This window comes from Scyliorhinus torazame, chromosome 5, assembly GCF_047496885.1.
Source record: "Scyliorhinus torazame isolate Kashiwa2021f chromosome 5, sScyTor2.1, whole genome shotgun sequence".
NCBI classification, from domain to species: Eukaryota; Metazoa; Chordata; class Chondrichthyes; order Carcharhiniformes; family Scyliorhinidae; genus Scyliorhinus; species Scyliorhinus torazame.
Genome location: NC_092711.1, coordinates 75490987 through 75501558, shown reverse-complemented (window position 1 = coordinate 75501558; position 10572 = coordinate 75490987). Strand labels below are relative to the sequence as shown.

The 10572-nt window shown below is 45.4% G+C and overlaps 1 protein-coding gene across 1 annotated transcript; it reads right to left on the bottom strand.

Annotated features, from left to right (window-relative positions):
* Positions 1 to 4333: 4333 nt before the first annotated feature.
* On the bottom strand, positions 4334 to 10572 carry LOC140421393 (uncharacterized). Its single transcript, XM_072506064.1, has 2 exons — positions 10385 to 10572; positions 4334 to 6052 (listed from the first exon to the last, which is right to left on the bottom strand). The coding sequence occupies exon 2, from the start codon at positions 5693 to 5695 to the stop codon at positions 4934 to 4936; it is 762 nt and encodes a 253-aa protein (XP_072362165.1). The 5' UTR covers positions 5696 to 6052; positions 10385 to 10572; the 3' UTR covers positions 4334 to 4933.

The window sequence follows — 10572 nt, the reverse complement described above, 5'->3', positions numbered from 1 at the left end:
GACTGGAGTAGTTGAATTTCTCTCCTGAGATTACAGCTTCTGGAGGGTGGAGAATAGGGTCATTCAGCCCTCTGAGACTGTGTTGGCTCTCTGTGGAGCAAGCCAGTCTGTCCATTGCCTTTTTCTTTCCCCAAATTTGTGCAGGTTTATTTCTCTCAGTGCCTGTCCACTTTCCCATTGAAATCCTTCTGTCATCTCTGCATCTCCTACCCTCATAGGCAGTAGGTTCCAGGTCATTACCACTCGCTTTACAGAGACATAAGGCTCCTAGAGCACGGATTAGTCTATTTGGCTTGGCCCATTTTCCCTGTGCCAGACCCATTTAATCCCAGACTTTGACTATTTTGTTTTCTTTTTTGGAATATATCAAATGACAGTCCAATGAGGCTCGACCACCGTTTACAGACAGTGTATTACAAATCACAACAACTCGCTGTGTTTTACAACAAATAATTGTGCTTATGGTGTGTCTGGAGGTTCACAGAGTATTCAAAATGTGTAAACACCGTGGTTATTACACAAAATTAAGACTCAGTCTTCATCAATGATTTTGGTGAGGACACAGAGTATAATATATCTTAGTTTGCGGACAATTAGAATAAATATTTCTATAAAATCTCTCACTACCACTAGACCTCCTAAAGTGTTTTAAAGCCAATGGAGTACTTTTGAACCATATTCACTGTTGTAATGCAGGAAACTGTAAGTACCATGTGTAATCACATTTAGTTATAAAATTGTTATTTTCATAGTATATTCACTGTCATTAGTAACAAGGTCAAGGAAGCCCTTTTACACCTCTTAACATGTGGCTTCCTGCAGCCATTACACCTTCTGTACCTTTTCTATATTAACTATGTATTGATTTCACATCAAAAAACAATAATTAAATTAATGATTATTCAGTTGTGAACATTCATCATTAGTGAATTGGTGTATTGGGTAATTATATTGTAAAGACTAGATCTTTATTTTAAAAAATAACATGATCAACCAAAATGTTTCCAGAAACTGCAGAGCTATCAGAATTTGTTTGAAAAAATAAATTACTCGATAATTTTGAGAAGTTACGAGATGTGGTGATAAGCCTGTAGATAATATTGCATGTACTCAGCAGTGTTACCTCCCACCAGTAGGTGGTGTCAGGCATCAATCAGGTGTCATCCGGCTACCAGCAGAAGGTTGTAAGGTATACATGAGGCCAGTCACACATAAGGATAGTTCCAAGGGAGTCTAATGCAACTCTGTGATAATTTGGTCTGTAAAGCATTCTGATCATGACCTTACCACGTGTACATTAATAAATCATCGTTCTGCCTAAGTTGCACAGAACACAACATTAGACATCATATTCTGTCAAGAATATGTAGGCTAGGCATTGGGTGTAATGGTATTGTTATTGGGCTGGTAATCCAGAGACCCAGGTTAATGTACCAGCCTCCCCGAACATGCGCGGTAATGTGGTGACTAGGGGCTTTTCACAGTAACCTCATTTGAAGCCTACTTGTAACAATAAGCGATTTTCATTTTCATTTCATGCTCTGGGGATTTGGGATCGAATCTGCCTTTGACAGATGGTGAAATTGAATAAAAGTCTCGAATTAAAAGTCTGATAACACTGTTGATTGTTGTAAAAACCCATTCACTAATGTCTTTCAGGAAATCTGCTCTTCTTACGTGGCCTGGCCTCCACATGCCTCCAGATCCACGGCAATGTTGTGGTTGATTTGTAAGTGCCCTCTGAAATAGCCTCATAAGGCACGCAGTTCAAGAGCAATTGGAATGAGCAGTAAATGCTGGCCCAGCCAGTGATGCCCACCTCCCATGAATGAATAAATTCTAAGGCGGCTCATTGTTCAATCTGAAGACGAGTAAGAAACGGTCTCTTTGATTGGATTTGATTTATTATCGAGGTACAGTGAAAAGTATTGTTCTGCGTACAGTCCAGATAGTCTCCACCTTTGACCTGTTCATTTGGTTTTCAGATGAAGCAAAAATGATATAAACGAAGAACGAGAACTACACTCCAGAGAAGAATGTTTTAGACTGTATTTGGGGGGGGGGGGGGGGGGGTGGAAACTAGTGATACAACTGGCTACATATTTGAGGGAATTAAATGACAGAATTCGGAGGAAAAACCTCACGGGTTAGAAACAAATCAAAATATCAAATTATTACTGAATAGTGAAACCTCCGGTCAGACATCTCTAACTGGACATCAGCTGATGGATGATCTGTCGTCTCCACGGGGTATGTACCACGCGGTGGAGTTATTAAGAGTCTCGGCCGACAGCAGCAACTGACGAGGAACTCCTGCATTTTAAATGACAATAGTTTAGGAATTTTGGCAGCTTGATGCCACGGCGGGAAATTTGTAAACAATGCAGCAAACAATATTGCAATGGAGAGTGTAATAGATATCACGGACAAAATGTCCTGTAAATTGTTAGGGACTGTTATGTATGGATTCAATTGGGTTGTAACCCCAAACGTTGACTGTATTAAATGTGCAAGTGGTGTTATTGCAAAGTAGAAAAACAAACAAACAATGGCAAGTGTACGCTTCATGCTGTAAGGGAAATGATAACGGACAAAAGGGATTTGAAGAAAACGGAGTTATTGTCTCATGTAAGCCAGGGCTGGCAGACTACACGGTTCAGTCCAATGTTAGACGTTAGTGTGAGGAAGTCAGGAATAGAAACAGGATCGATTGAAGCTTCTGAAATTAATAAAGCAAGATAATCAGTGGATAGTTCATGATATCATAATTTACCATTCCAAAGAGAAATGGAAAGCACTTCCTAAACAGCCAGTGATGGACAAACGACCCTTTTGGTCGCTGATGGACTGAGTGGTGTGCTGTTTCTAGGGTACATGAAGCTTCTACGGCGCTGCTACCCCAAGGCAGGCAGATGCCTTGGAGGTAGTGGAACACACGGATTATAGCTATTGCGTTGCCTCCCTGAGCAGCGACAGCTGTGGTTCACAGTGATTGGACTTGAGGATCTATCGACACTGGTCTGCGAGATGGATGAATTTACAATTGATTTCCGTGCACAGTTTACAAATCACGACATGTACACACAAATGACAAGGATCAGGGATATCTGCTAGTCAGTACAACTAGAAGGGGGATATAAACCCTAAAACAGGATTCAGCTCAGAGTCAGCTCTCATAGCTCGGTCATGGGGTTTTACCTTATGCATGGATTGATAATACTTATTATAATTGTATACTGTATAATCATTGGATGCCTTAATATGTGTTGTAAGGTGACTATGGCTCGGATGATGCCAATAGACTCGGCCCATCACCAATCACCAAGGTGACATCCCCTTACTGGCGACCATCAAACGAGAAGGAACCCGGACGGAGAGCCAGTGGCTGTAAAAATGTGATGAGGTGTTTTATGTACGGAATGTAATGAATTGTGGGACGGTCTTTCAGACAGACATTGATACAGGTTATTAACCCGGGGATGTTTATAACGGACACTGGAAGTTGTATGCCGAACCAAAATCCAAATTTGGACCGAGACAGCAACAGGACTATTGTTGGTCTGGCGAATTGTTAGCACACTTTTTGACCATCAGGGGGAATACCTACCCAAACATTTCTCTACCAATAGAGACCCCCGTGGCAGAGGTGAAAGAAAATATAACATGTCTGTTCTCCACCTGCACTGAACGGAGGTGTAGCGTAACCCAGACATTACCCCAATGCATCGGCCACAACGCCACCGGCGTCCCGTTATCGGCAGGTAGCGAAAGGGAATGTTGGTTAGGAGGCGGAATAGTAGTTATCATAGAATGATAAAAGGAGGGAATGAGGAAATGGGTAGTTAGGAGTAAAATTTTACTAAAGTAGAATAAGGAGTTAGGTTAGCGGACTTTGTAAAGATCTCTAGTTTATGCTGGGGAAAATGTGCAGCCTGCAAGTGGGATTCAAGGCAGGAAGAGGGGGGCGGGATGGGCAGCCACTGGGACCATTTCTTTGTTGTAGGAGATACTGGTGAAAGGGGCCTCAGGGTTAAGGGATGTGGGGAAAGCCTATGGGAGCTTTGCATTTGCCACCGTTGCCTTATTTGGTTGTGTGTAATTTGGTCATGTGTATGTGAAACTTGATGCTACATGAATGTATATGAAAACGAGGTGCTTTGCCCCTTTGTCTCTCACTTGCTCTGGGAATCTCAGGGACTGTGTTGGTGTCCTGTGTTATCAGAGCGAGTCTAGCTTGCAAGCTGCTTGGAATAAAATAGATTTTTAACCTATAAATCTGACTTGGTAATTTTACTGATACCAGACTGAGAGCAAAAAGAACTCGAAATCGTCATTTTCAAGAATAATAATCTTTATTGTCACAAGGAGGCTTACATTGCATTGAAGTTACTGTTAAAATCTCCTTGCCGCCACGTTCCAGCACCTGTTCGGGTGCACGGAGGCAGAATTCAAAATATCCAAATTACCGAACAGCACATCTTTCGGGACGAGTCGGAGGAAACCCACGCAGACACGGGGAGAACATGCAGACTCCACACAGTGACCCAGCCAGAAATCGAACCTGGGACCCAGGCACTGTGAAGCCACAGTGCCAACCACTGTGCTGCCATATGGCAGAAGCAGTTAGATATAGCACTTAGGGCGAAGGAGATCAAAGTTTATGGAAGGGAAAGCAGGATTAGGCTATTGAGTTGGATAATAAGCCATGATCACGATGAATGGTGGAGCAGGCTCGAAGGGCCAAATGGCCACTTCCTGCTCCTATATTCTATTTTTCCATGTAATCCCTTCCGCAGATTGGGTAACTGTATGAATCCATTCTGAAAGGGAGCAGATGAATGGCCTCTCCCCGGTGTGAATCCACTGATGTCTCTCCAGGATGGGAAAAAAAATCACTGAATCGCAGGGTGGATGTATCAATAAATCTCTTCCCTCACTGAGAGCAGGTGAGTGGCCTCTCCTCAGTATGAACACACTGGTGTCTCTGCAGGGTGGAAAAATCACTGAATCCCTTCCCACACTGAGAGCAGATGAATGACGTCTCCCCAGTGTGGACTCGCTGATGTCTCCGCAGGGTGGATGAATCACCGAATCCCTTCCCACACTGAGAGCAGGTGAATGGCCTCTCCCCAGTGTGAACTCGTTGATGTCTCTGCAGGGTGGATGAATGACTGAATGCCTTCCCACACTGAGAGCAGGTGAATGGCTTCTCCCCAGTATGAATTCGCTGATGTCTCCGCAGAGGGAATGAAGCACGGAATCTCTGCCCACACTGCGAGCAGGTGAATGGCTTCTCCCCAGTGTGAATTCGTTGGTGTACCTGCAGGCTAGATAACTGTGTGAATCCCTTCCCACACTGAGAGCAGGTAAATGGCTTCTCCCCAGTGTGAACTCGCTGGTGTCTCTGCAGAGTGGATGAATCAATGAATCCCTTCCCACACTGAGTGCAGGTGAATGGCCTCTCCCCAGTATGAACTCGCCGATGTGTCTGCAAGGTGGCTGACTGACTGAATCCCTTCCCACACTGAGAGCAGATGAATGGCCTCTCCCCAGTGTGGACTCGCTGATGTGTCTGCAGGCTGGATAACCGAGTGAATCCCTTCCTACACTGAGAGCAGGTGAACAGCCTCTCCCCAGTGTGACTGCGTCGATGAACCTCCGGCTCAGAGTCCACATCTTTCCACGGTTTCTCCATGTTTTGGGTCTCCTCACGTCTCTCCAGATTGGACAATCAGTGGAAGCCTTGTCAACACACAGAACATGTGCACTGTCTCTCCTGACTGTGAATGGCGTGATGTTTCTTTAGGCTGCGGAACTGGTCAAAGCTCTTTCCACAGTCAATTCACTGGAACACTCTCACTCGGGTGTGTGTTGTGTGGGTCTCGGTGCTTTTCATGTCACACTCCCGTTTAAAACCTTTTGGAAGCCAACAGGTCGCACAAAATATCTCCTTTGCCCCGATGATATTCAGATCAGAAGGAATCGAGTGAGTTTGTCACATCAAGACGTGATGTTTGAGATTTCTGTCTGTAATTCCTCCTCTTCCAATATCCTTCAAAAACAATTGACAAAATTCATCATTGTTGGTATGAGTTAGGAATTCAGAGCAGACAATACTACTTCCTAAGGAACATTATTTCCTCTAGTTCTCCAAAAGCTGCGAATCTCCATCCCACACAATCTCCCTCCATTCTCACTCTACTGTATCTAATATTCATCCTCCCAATTCTGAAGGTGCGGATTCATGTTGGTTGACAGATCCAAGCACAGCTCACTGCTTCCTGACCAGGACACAGAGATTAGAATAGGAGCAAGAGTAGGCCAATTGGCCCACTGGAGTCTGCTCAACCATTCAATGCGATCCTTGGCTGATCTACCTCAGGACCATTTTCCCACAAGATCCCCATATCCCTCGATATCTTCAATATCGAGAAACCTATCATTATTTGTCTTGAACACATCTGATGACTGAGGATCCACATTCCTCTGGGGTACAGAATTCCAAAGCTTCACCACATCCTCGAGTGAAGAAATCCCTCCTCATCTCAGTTTTCTCTCTATTTTCCTGCCTGTTCCCCATAACCCTGAACTACATCGACAATAAAATATCTGTCAAACGTGTGCTTCAATATATTCAATGACCCCCAGATACAACTGGTCCCTGTGGAAGAGAAATCCAAAGACTAACAACCCTCTGAGGGAAGAGATGACTGGAAATCTATAACGTAGCTACAGTCTTGTATTAGGAGAGAAATAATACTTTACTACAAACTGTAAATAATATATCTAGCAAATGCCATACAAGAACACGGGACATATCTCTGTCCATTATTAATTTACCGTCCACTGAAATGTCAGCCACCTCCTGGGGAACCCACCCCTTTAATTGTGAACATTAGGAAAGAGACCATTTAGAATAACTGATTATTTTTTTCCAATTAAAGGGCAATTTGCCATGGCCAATCCAGCTACGCGGCACATCTCAAGGTTGTGGAGGTGAGACCCACGTAGACGTGGTGAGAATGTGAAACTCCTCATGGATAGTGACCCGGGGTTGGGATCGAACCCGGTGCTGTGAGGCAGCAGTGCTAACCGCTGCACCACTGTGCCACCAGTGACCATCCTTTTAGTCAGACAAATAAATGCGTCAACCTGTTCAGGAGAAGGGTGGGAGGAGTTGGAAACACTTTGTGGAGCCGCAAATCTGCATGAAATTGTCCCCCCCCTCGAATTATAATAATCTTTATTGTCACAAGGAGGCTTACATTAACACTGCAATGAAGTTACTGTGAAAAGCCCCTCGTCGCCACACTCCGGTGGTGCCTATTCGGGTACACAGTGGGAGATTTCAGAATGTCCAATTCACCTAACAAGCATGACTTTTGGGGCTTGAGAGAGGAAATCGGAGCACCTAGAGGAAAACCCACGCATGAGGAGGATGTGCAGACCCCACACAGACAATGACCCAAGCCGTGAATAAAACCTGGGACCCTGGCGCTGTGATGAAATAGTGCTAACCGCTGTGCAATTTAGCTTGGTTCCAATTTGGGCTCAAGTCATCAATGAGGACTCTGATCTCTGGCAAGGAAGGAAACCCTGGCAGGTGGGCGGGGAGGATTCACGAACACCCGCTGGAGGCCCCAAGCCCCCAATAAGAACTATTGATTTTATTGTCAGTCTGCAGACAGGAGCGGGAGAACTGAACCCAGGCAGAGGAGAATAAGGGAAAAAACTGGGAGTGGAGGAAAGAAATGGTGCAGATGGCGAGATGGATTTGGATTTCAGCCCAGGGAGGAGGGAGAGTGTGTGGGACGGGGAAAAATGTTACAGCGAAACTAGAATGGTCTGTTCAAAATTTCTATCCTGGGCTGTCGGTGATGGCTTTTGTTTTTTCTTTAATTAAAAAATATGTATATTTGGAGTACCCAATTCATTTTTTCCCCAATTAAGGGGTTTACAGAATTTCCAGTGCAGAAGGAGTCCATTCAACCCACCAAGTCGGCACTGGCCCTTGGAAAGAGAACCCTACCCAAGCCACACACCTCCACCCGTTCTCCCGTAACCCAGTAATTTTAGCGAGGCCAATTCACCTACCCTGCACATCTTTTTGGATTGTGGGGGTGAGTCCCACACAGACACGGGGAGACTGTGCAAACTCCATACGGACATTGATCCGGGGCCGGGATCTAACCCGGGTCCTCAGCTAACCACTGAGCCACCGTGCAGACTTTTGTAAACTCCTTTTACTGGAGGATTTAACAACAAGGGGAGGATTTACAGAAGGAAACTCAAATCAAACTTCACATCAAGATTTAACAGTCACTCCATTCATCAGGACCTGAATATCATTGGTCTGTGAATGTGGAAGCAAAAATGTTTGTCTGTTCTGTCTGTAGAAAAAGATTTTAAAGATCAGCGTGACTGAAAAACCCCCGAAACACACACTCGACTCGAGTGAGAGTGTTCCAGTCTGAAAAAAAAAATCACATTGTTCAGAGCAGGGAGAGACCGTACACATGCTCTCTGTTGGGACACGACATTAACTGATCGTCAAACGTGGAGAGGGACAAGGACACCAGCAGCATGCTGAAACAGCGGAAATGTGGGGACTGTGGGAAGGGATTCAGATCCCCATGTGAGCTGGAGATTCATCACCGTAGTCACACCAGCGACAGACCATTCACCTGTTCTGAGTGTGGGAAGGGATTTACTCAGTTATCCCAGTGAGGATGTACCAAGATGTAGGAGCCGGGCTTGCAGGACATGGACTGGGGTCCAGTTATCTGTATTGGACAAGATCTACGTTTCCTGGGGGTGGGATGGGTGTTGTGATTTCCTGTATTTAGTCTTTGATATTGTCTGATAGAAACACGTGTTTCTGTGTGGGGATGAAGGGAGATTTTCTTTAGGTAGCACAAAGTAGATATAAGGGGGGAGGGGAAGGGGGGACGGGACAGAGGGAGACACCTTTGGAAATGAAGGCTAATAAAGGGACTGCATTCTGAAATATGTTTATCCTCCAGGTGGGCAATATTGTTTTCATTTTATTTTTGTCCCGAGAGGAGCTGCCCCACCAGCAATACGCTGGTGAATGGGAGTAAGATGGGGGGGGGGGGGGGGGATCTGCAGCCAGTGTACCAGTTTTGACCAGAGACTGTGGGTGGGTTTTCATCCAATCTGGGTCTATGTGGAGCATTGGCGGGAAATGGGGAGGGAGGGGGGGGGGTTTAGCTCGCTGATGACGACTATAGAACTATTTTTGTTTTAATCTGAGGGTGTGTGTGGCGGCCATCTTGGGTGGAGCCTAGGCCTGTACGTTTTGAAGATTTAATGGATAGTCCCTCACGGTGGAAATTTCATACAGTGCAGAAGGAGGCCATTCGGCCCAACGAGTCGACACCAGCCTCCAAAAGAGCACCCCATCCCGCACCTCACCCTATCCCCCTAAACCAGCAACCCCACCTAACCTTTCATCACTAAGGGGCAATTTAGCGTAACCAATCCACCTAAGCTGCACATCTTTGAACTGTGGGAGGAAACCGGAGCACCCGGAGGAAACCCACGCAGACACGTGCAGACTCCGCACAGTGACCCAAAACGAGAATCAAACCTGGGGGTCTTGAGCTGTGAAGCAACAGAGCTAACCACTGTGCTACGTGCTGCCCCAAATGTCTGATTCCCATGATGGGGAAGGGAGGTGGGAAACCCCTGATTTGGCTGGTCACCTGGAACTTAAAGGAATTGGGTGGACCAGTGAAGGTCGAGAGTTTTCACTCCCTAATGAATCTAAATGCTGGTATGGTGTTCTTGCAGGAGACTCACTTGCAGGTTAGAGATCAGACCAGACTGCGGTGGGGTGAGCCAAGTGTTTCACTCGGGCTTTGATGAAGGGCTCGAGGTGCTGCAATTCTAATCAATAAAAGGGGTCCCTCTTCCGGTCACTGCGGACACGAATGGGAGATACGTGGTGGTCAGTGGGTCATTGGTGGGTACATTGGTGGTGCTGGTGAATGGCTATGCCCCTAACTGGGATAATGTGTCATTTGTAAAAAAATTGTTGGGATCCATCCCAGACCTGGATACACATCAATTGATTCTTGGAGGTGATTTCAATTGCGCTTTGGATCCAAAAATGGACTGGTCCAAGCCTATTCAACCGCTACAAATACTCAAAAAGGGAATGAAACCGGACGGACCACCCGGTACGACCCAGGCACCAGAAACGACAACAGCAAACCCGGCAAAAGATAAAGAAATCTGTTCCCATCAGCAGATTGTAAAAGGATTATGGGATACAGATTTAAGATTGTGAGCAAGATCTACAGGGAGATATGAGGAAGAAATTTTACACAGTGAGTGATAATGATCTGAACTCACTGCTTACACACAAAAGGTCGATAACATCCAGATCCTGATAACCCGAATGGTGCTGTCAGAATTTGATGTGAGGATCGGTTGTGAGTTTCCTGTCTGCGAACCCCTTTCTAAGTCCCTGTGAAAGAAGTTTACAAAGGCATCACTGTCAGTCCAGAAATGAAATTCAGGAAAGATAAACATTCCTCCTGGTTTGAA

Excerpts from the sequence above, each read along its gene's own strand:
- LOC140421393 (XM_072506064.1), bottom strand. The coding sequence starts at position 5,695 with ATGGAGAAACCGTGGAAAGATGTGGACTCTGAGCCGGAGGTTCATCGA.